This window comes from Oncorhynchus mykiss, chromosome 10 (assembly GCF_013265735.2).
Source record: "Oncorhynchus mykiss isolate Arlee chromosome 10, USDA_OmykA_1.1, whole genome shotgun sequence".
In the NCBI taxonomy this organism is placed as follows: Eukaryota; Metazoa; Chordata; class Actinopteri; order Salmoniformes; family Salmonidae; genus Oncorhynchus; species Oncorhynchus mykiss.
In genome coordinates, this window is record NC_048574.1 from 14,231,248 (window position 1) to 14,244,861 (window position 13,614).

Sequence of the window (13,614 nt, forward strand, 5' to 3'; positions counted from 1 at the left end):
GAGTCAGAAGTAAATCTGATCATTCTGAATCCTATTTTGACAGGTTGCACATCAAAATATAAATCATGCATTCCCTGGATATATTAGCTTACTTGTTTAATCATAGGCTGTACCATCTGTTGTCTGTCTTGGCACAAAGATACTAACTGTCCCTTTACACGAACTGTCCTTAAAAAATGGTTTATCTTTAATGAGCAAAATAGTTAACCATTTATTCACGTTACTTTAATAAAATATTTCAGTTGTGTATATTACATTAGTTTTATTGGATGACTATTTAATTTCTATGGCATCTCATCATAGAGCTGCTGTCTGACAATTACTATTTTAGTAGTTCTTCAAAGTAAATAAGGCATACTTTTATGATCACTGTGTGCCTACTGTCAATCACTTAGATCATTTATTTTCAGGTAGAGATACCTCTTGATCATGCATTCTTCTGTCTCTGTCCATGTCTGCCCCACACTAACATAACGTAGCAGGCAATAAAGAAACACACATACATTCTTCTGTCCATGTCTGCCCCACACTAACATAACGTAGCAGGCATTAAAGAAACACACATACATTCTTCTGTCTCTGTCCATGTCTGCCCCACACTAACATAACGTAGCAGGCATTAAAGAAACACACATACATTCTTCTGTCTCTGTCCATGTCTGCCCCACACTAACATAACGTAGCAGGCATTAAAGAAACACACATACATTCTTCTGTCTCTGTCCATGTCTGCCCCACACTAACATAACGTAGCAGGCATTAAAGAAACACACATACATTCTTCTGTCTCTGTCTCTGTCCATGTCTGCCCCACACTAACATAACGTAGCAGGCATTAAAGAAACACACATACTGGACAAGTAGGTGCGCAGTGGATTATGTTCTTTGTAGTTAATGACCATGTTTTCTGCGCTAAACTTTGTATAATATTGGCCTGTTAGAAACTACAACTCCTAACTACATCGCACATTTCGGGCATGATCTGATTTATCTCTCGAAAAAAATGGCGCATTGAGTTCAGAGAAAAAAACTGAACGAAATGGAATTCAAATAATTGATCCGACATTGGTCAATTAGTTGAAAAAAAATAAATAAACTCAATAACAGTTTTCAGTTCTCGCTCAGCACTGTAACATAGAATAACTTTATTTTCCCCAGAGAGAATGTTAGTTTGGCAAGTCTGATAAGATTCAAAAAGCACTGGAGGTTGGTGGCATCATAATTGGGGAGGACGGGATCATGGTGATGGCTGGAGCGAAATAAGTGGAATGGTATCAACTACATCAAACGCATGGCTTCCATGTTTTCTGTTCCATTTGCTCCGTTCCATCCATTAATATGAGCCGTCCTCTCCTCTGCAGCCTCCACTGGTATAAAGTAAACACATTACACAACATTCTTACACACTCACGAAGGAGCATGATCCACTCAGTCATAGACACACAGACCTTGGGTTTATGATTTCCTCTGGATTCCAATCTGTTGAAAATCAGTGGTTGAACATGGTTGGCCTGGAGATGTGATGTCATCTACACATACTCATGGATCATGTGACTCATTAGATCATGTGAGTGTGGAATGCAGAAGTGAGTGCTCACCTGGCTGAAACCAAGGAGACACAACAGGTTGTCGGTCAGGTGTCTGTGAGCCAGCTAAGGTAGGGCCGTTGAAAGAAACGGTTTAGTAGTATCTAGTCATTCCTGTTGTCAAAGAAAGTAAACAGACGCTGATTTGAACATTTGAAGCCTGTGTGTGTTTAGCATCTTCTGGCTTCTCTGGGGTTGTGAGAGAATGGAGAGAGGATTCCCACTTCTTCCAGTGCCCTCTGACCCCTGCCCCAGAGAGAGGGGTTTCACATCTTGACACTCTTCGAGGGGTCACACAGACACACACACTCAGAATGGGGTGAGTGAGGTAAAAGGCCCTGACAATTTAATTTGTAGTAGGGGTCAGTGTTGTTAATGTACCACAATACTCTACCAACAAGACCAAAACAATACCACAACAAAGAAACAGGCGTATTTTCCATAGTCACAGAATGGTATTTGAACTCAGCTACTGCTCTGTTTAATCATTGGGCATCTTTTGATTTCAATATCGTTACATTAGATTGTCTTAAATTTTTTTTTTATTAATTAATCAATTATACAATTGTACAGCCAATGGGACTTTTACCAATCTAACTACAAAACAACAATGCTAGTGGTTTATTTGAATGGTAAATATCTTGATAAACTGGGTAAGTCAATACAGGTGGATGCATATTATTCATTTGGAGTGCGGTGCATACATTGAGTTATTGAGCTTGTTTCGGTTAATTTTATGGGGCAACCGATTACAAACAATCCCTTCCATTTAGGACTTATTTTATTGGCAACAGTTAGGAGAATATATAATTTTATTGTACTGATCAACATTTGCATAGAAGGAGTCTCTTCAAACTTGATCCTCTCAATCACGTGAGAAATAATTGACAGAAGTACTGAACGTAACAAATTCTAGTGATGGTGTACCGTGCAAAACTAGTAGACTGTGTGTGTGTTGCTGACAGATCCAGTTACTGTGTTGGAGTGGACAATGACGAGGGGTAAGCAGGTGTACTCTTTCACCCACAAGAAAGCGTGATTAGGCTATTCTAGCCAACCATGTCCCAAAGCAGGGTTTAATTTTCAGCCCAGAGTGTTATAATATAGCCTAGCTGGCTCGGTTCACCAGAATACTGCACTGGAAAAGTACCCGCTGTGGATTCAAAAACGACCCCCACATCAGACATATAAAAAGTGACACAAGTGTTAGTTTTTGTCTTGAAAGCACCATTATGTTTCATAGGTTGATTATCTATGACAAATCATAACGTCAATGATCTTCAGGTTGGAAAGTCAGAGCTCCAGAAAGATGCCTGAGTTTCCGACTTGGAATTCCGAGTTGGATGACTGTTCAAAATGTTTTTTCCTAGTCGGCGCTTGTTTTTTCCCCCTGGGTTCCCAGTTGTCTTGAACGCTCGGAAGTCTGATACTTCCAAGTTCCCAGTTTTGAACGACATAAGTACACAGTCACACAGTATGTGCCAATGGCCTGAGTAGCTTGTGCCAGTCCGGTGGGAGGGAGGGCTGTTTGAGGTCACAATGAGGAGGACAGATTATTCCCTGTGAAGTCCTCCAGTGGATGGCTCTGCCGGTCTCTTTCTTCAGCTTCAGAGGGGGACAAGACGCCTGCCCAGTGGGCTGTGCCTGGATGCCTTTGTCCAGCACAGCGCAAAGATCACCTGACTGTCTCATGTTGTGTGCATTTAGTTCAGTGCTATTCTTAGCCACGCTCTGGGGGAGTGTAGGGGAAAGACTGGCAGACGCACAATGATGCCCAGGTACCCAGTAATATTTACTCAGCTTGATGCTTTTTGTGTGCATAATTGTTGTTGGGTTTTTGTGATACTGTTTTAGGCTTTGACTGTGGTGGATTTGAATGTGGTTAGAATTCCTAACTGGATTGTATTTTCAGCTTCACAGAGCACTGCGGAGTGTGTGTTGTGCTTTGATCTACTAGTTGTTCAGCTGCGTTGCTATAGATTTACACAATTGGGGGGGGGGACATTACTACTAGAGGAGGCCAATGGCTTGCTGTTATTGAGCCAATGACTATCCATTTAAAACCATGTCTTGGAAGAATGTGTGTGTGTGTGTTTTTTTCCCAGGGGCCGCTGCTACATTAATATAAGGGAAACACTGGTGTAAATCTGCGGCTGTGTTATGCAATTTAATGTGGTGGAGATTTGGTTCTCTGACGACTTAGAGTTGCTTCTCTATTTGGAACCAGTGTTTACCGCCTTTTAGTCAAAGGCTGTCTGTCTTCTGGCATTTTTAGGGAGTTTACTTTGGCACTGCAAGGCTCCGGCTCCTCACGCATTTCTTATTTGTAGCTCTGATTGATAGACTTGGTATATAAGGAAATTGTTGTTGTTATTACAAAGGCTAAATAGTAGTACATTTCAAACAATCACAAACTAGGGAGAGATAGAGGAACACTTGTATGCTTTGAGAGATGGCTACTACAAGGAAATGAATATGTTGTTTATACAGTAGGCCTTTTGTGTAGGCTCTTTTTATAGGCTCAGTCCTCATTGAGGTCAGTGCTGCTGTATGTAACAGTCTTGTAGTCATGTGCTGATGCTTTTATGAATGGCTCTGCTGATGTCTGACTGTCACAGGGTCTGTTTCCTTGTTTCTCTCTCTCGGTCTCTGTCTCTCTGTCCCTAGTTAAATGATACAAAGTTCAAAAACTGCTTCACTTTCTCGTCTACTGACTACTGTTCTGATAAGATAGAGGGCTGATTTGACTCAATTGAGTATCCTAGCTGCAGAAATGATTTGCAAAGCTCATTTTGCATGTTTTGTTTTTGTGGTCTGTTCTGTTTGTTAAGCTGAATCGTATTACTTCCTAGGTTATATGAGAAGATGGTTATCAAAGCAGCATGCTGAGCAGTAATAATGTGCTCCTGAAACATTGACAGGGGCTCTAGGCTGGCGGGACTGTCATTGGATCCCATAATGTAGGCTGTACAGTATTTACGTCACACTGCCTAAAACTCCAGGCCACAGTGAGACTAGTTGGATATGAATAGCCTAATGTGTGTTGGTGACAAATCTGTTCTTCATCCGTCAGTGAATACCTCATGCATGCCTCAGAGCGGACATCATTGATGACTTAGTTGTCTGGGGGGGAATAGGTTTCTGAACAGATGGAGCTGTGGAAAACCTGGGCTGTCTCAGGGTGCGTCCCAAATCGGACCCCCCCAGAGCAGAGCAGAGGTCAAAAGTAGTGCACTATATAGGGTGCCATTTGGGATGAAGGCAGAGTGTTTGACAAGGTATTCTGCTCTGCTCTCTACATTTGGGATGGGAATATTCTTGGCGTGCCTTTAAAATGCTGATTCATCCCAGGGTAGGCCTCATGGACAAGGCTGGAACTCTGACGTCCTTTACTGAGTCCAAGGATGATGACTATGATGTACCATCATTCGCTTTCTAGCCTTCATTTCTTGAATCTTGTTTTTCGTTTACCTCCTCGATCAGTGCTGTCATTGAGTGAAGGTTTGATGATAGGCACGTAGAGGGGCCATTGAACCCAGATAATTGTGAGGACCCTGACACATAATTCAATCCACATTATATACAGCCATTATGTGTTAGGCTAATGTGATACCAATTATCAAAACATTTGAAATTAGCAATCAGCAATGGAGAATTTGATTAAAAGTTCCTTTATCAATCAATCAAATGTATTATAAAAAAAAAGTTTTACATCAGCAGATGTCACAAAGTGCTTATGCAGAAACCCAGCCTAAAACCCCAAAGAGCAAGCGATGTAGGTGCATGGTGGCTAGGAAAAACTCCCAAGAAAGGCAGGAACCTAGGAAAAAATCTAGAGTGGAACCAGGCTCTGAGGGGTGGCCAGTCCCCTTCTGGCTATGCCTGGTGGAGATTATAACAGTACACGACCATTTAAGGCTAGATCATTCTTCAAGATGTTCAAACGCTCATAGATGACCAGCAGTGTCAAATAATAGTCACAGTGGTTATGAAGGGTGCAACAGGTCAGCACCTCAGGAGTAAATGTCAGTTGGCTTTTCATAGCCAAGCATTTAGAGGTCGAGACAGCAGGTGCGGTAGAGCGAGAGAGGGTCGAGACAGCAGGTCCGGGATAAGGTAGCAGGCCCGGTGAACAGAAACTTTATCAGCAGTACGAGCAGGTGGACTGAGGACTGGGACAGCCAGGAGTTGCCAGGCCAGGTAGTCCTGAGGCAGGGTTTTAGGGCTCAGGTCCTCTGGGAGGGGAGAGCGAGAGAGGGAGATGGGAGAATTAGAGGGGGCATACTTAAGATCCCACAGGACACCAGATAAGACAGGAGAAAAACACCAGTTAGGACAGACTGACCCTGGTGGGTGGCCATAGCCGTCTCTGTTCCCCCCTGTGGTGGAGGCTGGTGGGTGGCCATAGCTGTCTCTGTTCCCCCCTGTGGTGGAGGCTGGTGGGTGGCCATAGCTGTCTCTGTTCCACCCTGTGGTGGAGGCTGGTGGGTGGCCATAGCCGTCTCTGTTCCCCCCTGTGGTGGAGGCTGGTGGGTGGCCATAGCTGTCTCTGTTCCCCCCTGTGGTGGAGGCTGGTGGGTGGCCATAGCTGTCTCTGCTTCCCATCAGGCAGGCGATGGTATGAGGGACGGAATGGCAGCAATGGTACGACTGTTGGCCCTGCCAGGCCCACCGACCCAAAGGGCTGACGGATTAAGAGAGCTTTTTAGCCAACTGTCAGTCCATCACTGTCACCTCTCTTTACTTTTTATGATTATTCATACTTTATGTAACCAGACACCGTTTAGTTTGATGGCCTTTGTTACTCTGTCTGTGTGAGGACAGGTCTGACTGGGGAATGTCTGTCTGTACATGCTGCTGATGTTTTCAGACTCAGTTTGCTAGTTTTAGTAGAAGGTCTTCATTCATTGTTAGTAGTGCCAGCGTGATCATATGTTTCATGCTTGTCCTCTCTCCTCCCTCACTTTCTCTCTCCAGCTGGTCATCCCCACAGCTGGACCCTAGCCAGATCAGATTGATACTGTACCAAGACTGTGAGCGACGGGGGAGAAATGTCCTCTTCGATTCCAGTTCCAAAAAGAGGAGCGCAGAGGAAGCCCCTGCCTCGGTGAGTGACGTGTGTATCTGACTGACAAGGGGTGTTTAATGGGGCAGTACACCACAATGTGGGGAAATAGGAAACTCTGTCTAAAGCTCCTCCTGTGGCTTTATTAAACAGGGCTTAACCGGGTTGAGCTGGAGCTCTGATCTCAATACGAGTAGCCTCATCCGAGACCCGCCACTGACTTGTAAAGCATTCTCCCAGACTCACATGACCGCAGTCTCTGTTTCTGACTGCTGACTGACTCTCTCTCTCACTTCAGCCTTTTTGTCATTGTGCTGTCATGGGTTACTTGCTGCAATCTACTGTGATGTTGACAACGCCCATCTGCTTGACCTGTATCACCCATATGTGTCCAAATAGAATGTGCATATTTACTTTAACCTGTTCTAAATCCTTGTTGTACATGTTTATTGTTTTACGTGCAATTTGTTTATTGGATAAGGGCGAGAGAGGGAGTGAGCTAGAGAGGGGAGAGCAAGCCTAGAGAGCGAGAGAGAGAGAGAGAGGGAGTGAGCTAGAGAGGGGAGAGCAAGCCTAGAGAGAGGGGAGAGAGAGCCTAGAGAGAGAGGGAGTGAGCTAGAGAGGGGAGAGAGAGCCTAGAGAGAGAGGGAGTGAGCTAGAGAGGGGAGAGCAAGCCTAGAGAGAGAGAGAGAGAGAGAGAGGGAGTGAGCTAGAGAGGGGAGAGCAAGCCTAGAGAGAGGAGAGAGGGAGTGAGCTAGAGAGGGGAGAGAGAGCCTAGAGAGAGAGGGAGTGAGCTAGAGAGGGGAGAGCAAGCCTAGAGAGAGAGGGAGAGAGGGAGAGAGAGAGGGAGTGAGCTAGAGAGGGGAGAGCAAGCCTAGAGAGAGGGGAGAGAGAGCCTAGAGAGAGAGGGAGTGAGCTAGAGGGGAGAGAGCCTAGAGAGAGAGGGAGTGAGCTAGAAAGGGGAGAGAGAGCCTAGAGAGAGAGAGGGAGTGAGCTAGAGAGGGGAGAGCAAGCCTAGAGAGAGAGGGGGTGAGCTAGAGAGGGGAGAGCAAGCCTAGAGAGAGAGAGAGAGAGAGGGAGTGAGCTAGAGAGGGGAGAGAGAGCCTAGAGAGAGAGAGGGAGTGAGCTAGAAAGGGGAGAGCAAGCCTAGAGAGAGAGGGGGTGAGCTAGAGAGGGGAGAGCAAGCCTAGAGAGAGAGAGAGAGAGGGAGTGAGCTAGAGAGGGGAGAGAGCCTAGAGAGAGAGGGGAGAGCAAGCCTAGAGAGAGAGGGGAGTGAGCTAGAGAGGGGAGAGCAAGCCTAGAGAGAGAGGGGAGTGAGCTAGAGAGGGGAGAGCAAGCCTAGAGAGAGAGAGAGGGGAGTGAGCTAGAGAGGGGAGAGGAAGCCTAGAGAGAGAGAGAGGGGAGTGAGCTAGAGAGGGGAGAGGAAGCCTAGAGAGAGAGGGAGTGAGCTAGAGAGGGGAGAGCAAGCCTAGAGAGAGCGAGAGGGAGTGAGCTAGAGAGGGGAGAGCAAGCCTAGAGAGGGGAGAGCAAGCCTAGAGAGGGGAGAGCAAGCCTAGAGAGAGAGAGAGAGGGAGTGAGCTAGAGAGGGGAGAGCAAGCCTAGAGAGAGAGAGAGAGAGAGAGAGAGAGGGGAGAGCAAGCCTAGAGAGAGGGGAGAGAGAGCCTAGAGAGAGAGGGAGTGAGCTAGAGAGGGGAGAGAGAGCCTAGAGAGAGGGGGAATGAGCTAGAGAGGGGAGAGAGAGCCTAGAGAGAGAGAGAGGGAGTGAGGTAGAGAGGGGAGAGAGCCTAGAGAGAGAGGGAGTGAGCTAGAGAGGGGAGAGAGAGCCTAGAGAGAGAGGGAGTGAGCTAGAGAGGGGAGAGAGAGCCTAGAGAGAGAGAGAGAGGGAGTGAGGTAGAGAGGGGAGAGAGCCTAGAGAGAGAGGGAGTGAGCTAGAGAGGGGAGAGAGAGCCTAGAGAGAGAGGGGAGTGAGCTAGAGAGGGGAGAGCAAGCCTAGAGAGAGAGAGAGGGAGTGAGCTAGAGAGGGGAGAGCAAGCCTAGAGAGAGAGGGAGTGAGCTAGAGAGGGGAGAGCAAGCCTAGAGAGAGAGGGAGTGAGCTAGAGAGGGGAGAGCAAGCCTAGAGAGAGAGGGAGTGAGCTAGAGAGGGGAGAGCAAGCCGAGAGGGAGTGAGCTAGAGAGGGGAGAGCAAGCCTAGAGAGAGAGGGGAGTGAGCTAGAGAGGGGAGAGCAAGCCTAGAGAGAGAGAGAGGGGAGTGAGCTAGAGAGGGGAGAGGAAGCCTAGAGAGAGAGGGAGTGATCTAGAGAGGGGAGAGGAAGCCTAGAGAGAGAGGGAGTGAGCTAGAGAGGGGAGAGCAAGCCTAGAGAGAGCGAGAGGGAGTGAGCTAGAGAGGGGAGAGCAAGCCTAGAGAGGGGAGAGCAAGCCTAGAGAGGGGAGAGCAAGCCTAGAGAGAGAGAGAGAGGGAGTGAGCTAGAGAGGGGAGAGCAAGCCTAGAGAGAGAGAGAGAGAGAGAGAGAGGGGAGAGCAAGCCTAGAGAGAGGGGAGAGAGAGCCTAGAGAGAGAGGGAGTGAGCTAGAGAGGGGAGAGAGAGCCTAGAGAGAGGGGGAATGAGCTAGAGAGGGGAGAGAGAGCCTAGAGAGAGAGAGAGGGAGTGAGGTAGAGAGGGGAGAGAGCCTAGAGAGAGAGGGAGTGAGCTAGAGAGGGGAGAGAGAGCCTAGAGAGAGAGGGAGTGAGCTAGAGAGGGGAGAGAGAGCCTAGAGAGAGAGAGAGAGGGAGTGAGGTAGAGAGGGGAGAGAGCCTAGAGAGAGAGGGAGTGAGCTAGAGAGGGGAGAGAGAGCCTAGAGAGAGAGGGGAGTGAGCTAGAGAGGGGAGAGCAAGCCTAGAGAGAGAGAGAGGGAGTGAGCTAGAGAGGGGAGAGCAAGCCTAGAGAGAGAGGGAGTGAGCTAGAGAGGGGAGAGCAAGCCTAGAGAGAGAGGGAGTGAGCTAGAGAGGGGAGAGCAAGCCTAGAGAGAGAGGGAGTGAGCTAGAGAGGGGAGAGCAAGCCGAGAGGGAGTGAGCTAGAGAGGGGAGAGCAGGCCTAGAGGGAGAGAGAGGGAGTGAGCTAGAGAGAGGAGAGCAAGCCTAGAGAGGGAGTGAGTTAGAGAGGGGAGAGCAAGCCTAGAGAGAGAAGGAGTGAGTTAGAGAGGGGAGAGAGAGCCTAGAGAGAGAGAGTGAGTGAGCTAGAGAGGGGAGAGCAAGCCTAGAGAGAGAGAGAGGGAGTGAGCTAGAGAGGGGAAAGCAAGCCTAGAGAGAGGGAGTTAGCTAGAGAGGGGAAAGCAAGCCTAGAGAGAGAGGGAGGGAGTGAGCTAGAGAGGGGAGAGCAAGCCTAGAGAGAGAGGGAGTGAGCTAGAGAGGAGAGAGCAAGCCTAGGGAGAGAGAGAGAGGGAGTGAGCTAGAGAGGGGAAAGCAAGCCTAGAGAGAGGGAGTTAGCTAGAGAGGGGAAAGCAAGCCTAGAGAGAGAGGGAGGGAGTGAGCTAGAGAGGGGAGAGCAAGCCTAGAGAGAGAGGGAGGGAGTGAGCTAGAGAGGGGAGCGCAAGCCTAGAGAGAGAGTGAGCTAGAGAGGGGAGAGGGAGTAAGCTAGAGAGGGGAGAGGGAGTGAGCTAGAGAGGGGAGAGGGAGGGAGGGAGCTAGAGCGGGGTAGAGCGAGAGGGAGGTAGGGAGAGGGAGGTAGGGCTAGAGGGAGGGCTAGAGGGGGGTAGGGCTAGAGGGGGATAGTGCTAGAGGGGGGGCTAGGGCTCGAGGGGGCTAGGGCTCGAGGGGGCTAGGGCGAGGGGGTAGAGCTAGAGTTGGGTAGAGGGAGGTAGGGCTAGAGCTGGGTAGAGGGAGGTAGGGCTAGAGCTGGGTAGAGGGAGGTAGGGCTAGAGCTGGGTAGAGGGAGGTAGGGCTAGAGCTGGGTAGAGGGAGGTAGTGGTTGCAATTCCAGCTCACCAGTTCCTGAGGAAGTCCTATGACAGCCATTCACATGTTCCAGCCTTTGTCTTCTCTATCGGGGCAGGCCAGACATTTGTTTGATGCGACCCATTACCGTAGCAAAGAAAGGCATGCAGTCCACAAAAGCATTCCAGTGCAAAATAGGGTGCTATTCTCTGGCACGTCACATGGGGGAAAGCAGATTGGAGTGTATTTTTCATTTGTATGGATTTGTGACTAACGGATAGAACATTGTATGCTCTGACATCAGTCATTTCAAGAGGTAGAGAAAGCCTGTGTAAATACTGTGTGTTGGTTGTGTTTGTTTAGAAATACAAGATAGAGGCCTGATGTTTTTTTCCCTGTCACTAACATATTTAGTTTCTTCCAAGCTAGTGCTCTCAACACTGTTTTGAAGCGATGTAGGCCTATAACATAAAGCATGAACAGAGCAACGTTTTCGTTGCAGTACACTCATATATTTTTTTGCGGAAAGATTGTACTGTTACACTCTTGCATTCCTAGTGTATGTATGTAAGAGTACTGTGTGCCCTAACTACATAGTGCCCTCTGTGCAAAAGATATGCAACTTTAGTGTTGAAAAATCAATAAACAGCTCAAATCCTAGGACAAAGACTATATGCTATTCTTTAAGTGGTAGACTTGACTAAACACTCATTACCTGGCGACTCACCCTGAATTTAATTTAGCTGATCGATACATACAGTGTATTCAGAAAGTATTCAGACCCCTTGACTTTTCCCACATTTTGTAACGTTACAGCCTTAATTTAAAATGGATTAAATACAACTTTTTCCTCAGCAATCTACACACAATACCCCATAATGACAAAGTGAAAACAGGTTGTTAGAAATGTTTGCAAATGTATTCAGATCCAAAGAAAAATACCTTATTTACATAAGTATTCAGATTCTTTGCTATGAGACTCGAAGTTGAGCTCAGGTGCATCCTGTTTCCATTGATCATCCTTGAGATGTTTCTACAACTTGATTTGAGTCCACCTGTAGTAAATGTAATTAATTGGACATGATTTGGAAAGGCACACACCTGTCTATATAAGCTTCCACAGTTGACAGTGCATGTCAGAGCAAAAACCAAGCCAAGAGGTCAAAGGAATTGTCCGTAGAGCTCCGAGACAGGATTGTGATCTTGGGAAGGGTACTTAAAAACTGCAGCATTGAAGGTCCCAAGAACACACAACATCATTCTTAAATAGAAGAAGCTTGGAACCACCAAGACTCTTCCTAGAGCTGGCCACCTGGCCAAACTCCGCAATCAGGGGAGAAGGAACTTGGTCAGGGAGGTGACCAAGAACCCGATGGTCACTCTGACAGAATTCTAGAGTTCCTCCGTGGAGATAGGAGAACCTTCCAGAAGGACAACAATCTCTGCAGCATTCCACCAATCAGGCCTTTTTATGGTAGAGTGGCCAGACGGAAGCCAATCTTTGGTAAAAAGGCACATGACAGCCCTTTTGGAATTTGCCAAAAGGCACCTAAAGACTCTGACTATGAGAAACAAGATTATCTGGTCTGATGAAACCTGACACCATCAGGTGAAGGACAAAGACTATATGGTGAAGCATGGTGGTGGCAGCATCATGCTGTGGGATGTTTTTCAGCGGCAGGGACTGGGAGACTCGTCAGGATCGAGGGAAAGATGACGGAGCAAAATACAGAGATCCTTGATGAAAACCTGCTCCAGAGCGCTCAGGACCTACGACTGGGACTGGGACGAAGGTTCACCTTCCAACAGGACAACAACCCTAAGCACACAGCCAAGTGTCATGTCTTTGCCGGATTAGGTGATATGACATGCTGTTCTATAAAAAATAATTTCTCTGTAATTAATATTACCTGATTAAACTAATCAGGTAGATAATTAACTAGAAAGTCGGGGCACCACGAAAAAGTGTTTTATAGAGCTGTTACCTTCCGAATAAACTCTTAAAGACCTAGTAATCTTTTACATCAATAGCAGTCAATATTAATCGTCACCTTATTTCAGTCTCATCTGAACATCATAGAATTCTTTGTTATCTTCATGAACCCTAACAAGTTGAATCAGCAATACAAACTTTGGTTTAATTACTTATTTACTAAATACCTAAATAATCACACAGAATTACATAAACACAGAATGGATATTATGTCATACAGAAAACGTCCCTGGTGGACGGAGCCGACATGACGGCTGCTTACACAAAGGAAAGGGGGTTGGGTTTGAGTGAAAGAGCGGGAAGACTGAGGAACAAAGGGAGAAGCTATGCTATAATAAATACAGTATCTTATGCATTCTAAATTACCGCCCTTTTGAAAAAGGAGAATGTAATAAATATTTACTCTGAGCTGTGCTTCGGTAGGTTGGTCGTAGATGCTGGCCGTGTTGCCCAACAGAGATGTTCCTTGTTCTTTGAAGAGTGTCTCTGGTAACTGGATACTTGGTAGTATCGTGTTGTTTGTTAGACAGGTCCTTTGTCCGTCCTTTCCGAGCCCACGTTTACATCGGCCGCTGACAACTCAACGGCTAGGAGGTATCACTTCTGGAGTGAATAAGAGTTCAAAGTTCATACCAAGTTGCCATACTTTTAGCTCATACTATGTTCTGGCTGGTATAGTCAAAATTCATCCTTCCGGCGTGTATAGGTCGTCACTTTCACATTGAAATTCGATGCTAATTTCGTTAGGTCCTTGTCGTTCATCCAGAGCTCACGCTGAGGTTGGCTTAGTTCTTTAGGTGATCTTTGTCCTTTCAACTCGGGGACCGAAAGTCCTCACGTCCCTGGAACAGCTTATTATCTGAACACTTTCAACATAGGACTGTCGCCCTAATGTCATCGCAACAGAAAGTTATATATTTTTGTAAAGGGCTTATATAGTGGAGAGAGAGAGAAGGGTGTGTTTCATAGTTTAAAACCAATGTCTCTTCACAGAGGCGGGCTACTGATTGAGCAGAGCTTTAACCTTATGAAAACCCAATTCTCTCATTTGGAAGCTAAAA

General features: G+C 46.9%; 1 protein-coding gene across 1 annotated transcript in view; it reads left to right on the forward strand.

The window, feature by feature from the left end:
- Window positions 1-13,614, forward strand: part of LOC110533378 (folliculin-interacting protein 1) — a 50,996-nt gene that overhangs the window by 7,045 nt on the left and 30,337 nt on the right. The window contains exon 2 of the mRNA XM_036934556.1: window positions 6,564-6,693. Coding sequence (XP_036790451.1) covers window positions 6,564-6,693 — 130 coding nt within the window. The remainder of the gene's footprint in view (window positions 1-6,563; window positions 6,694-13,614) is intronic.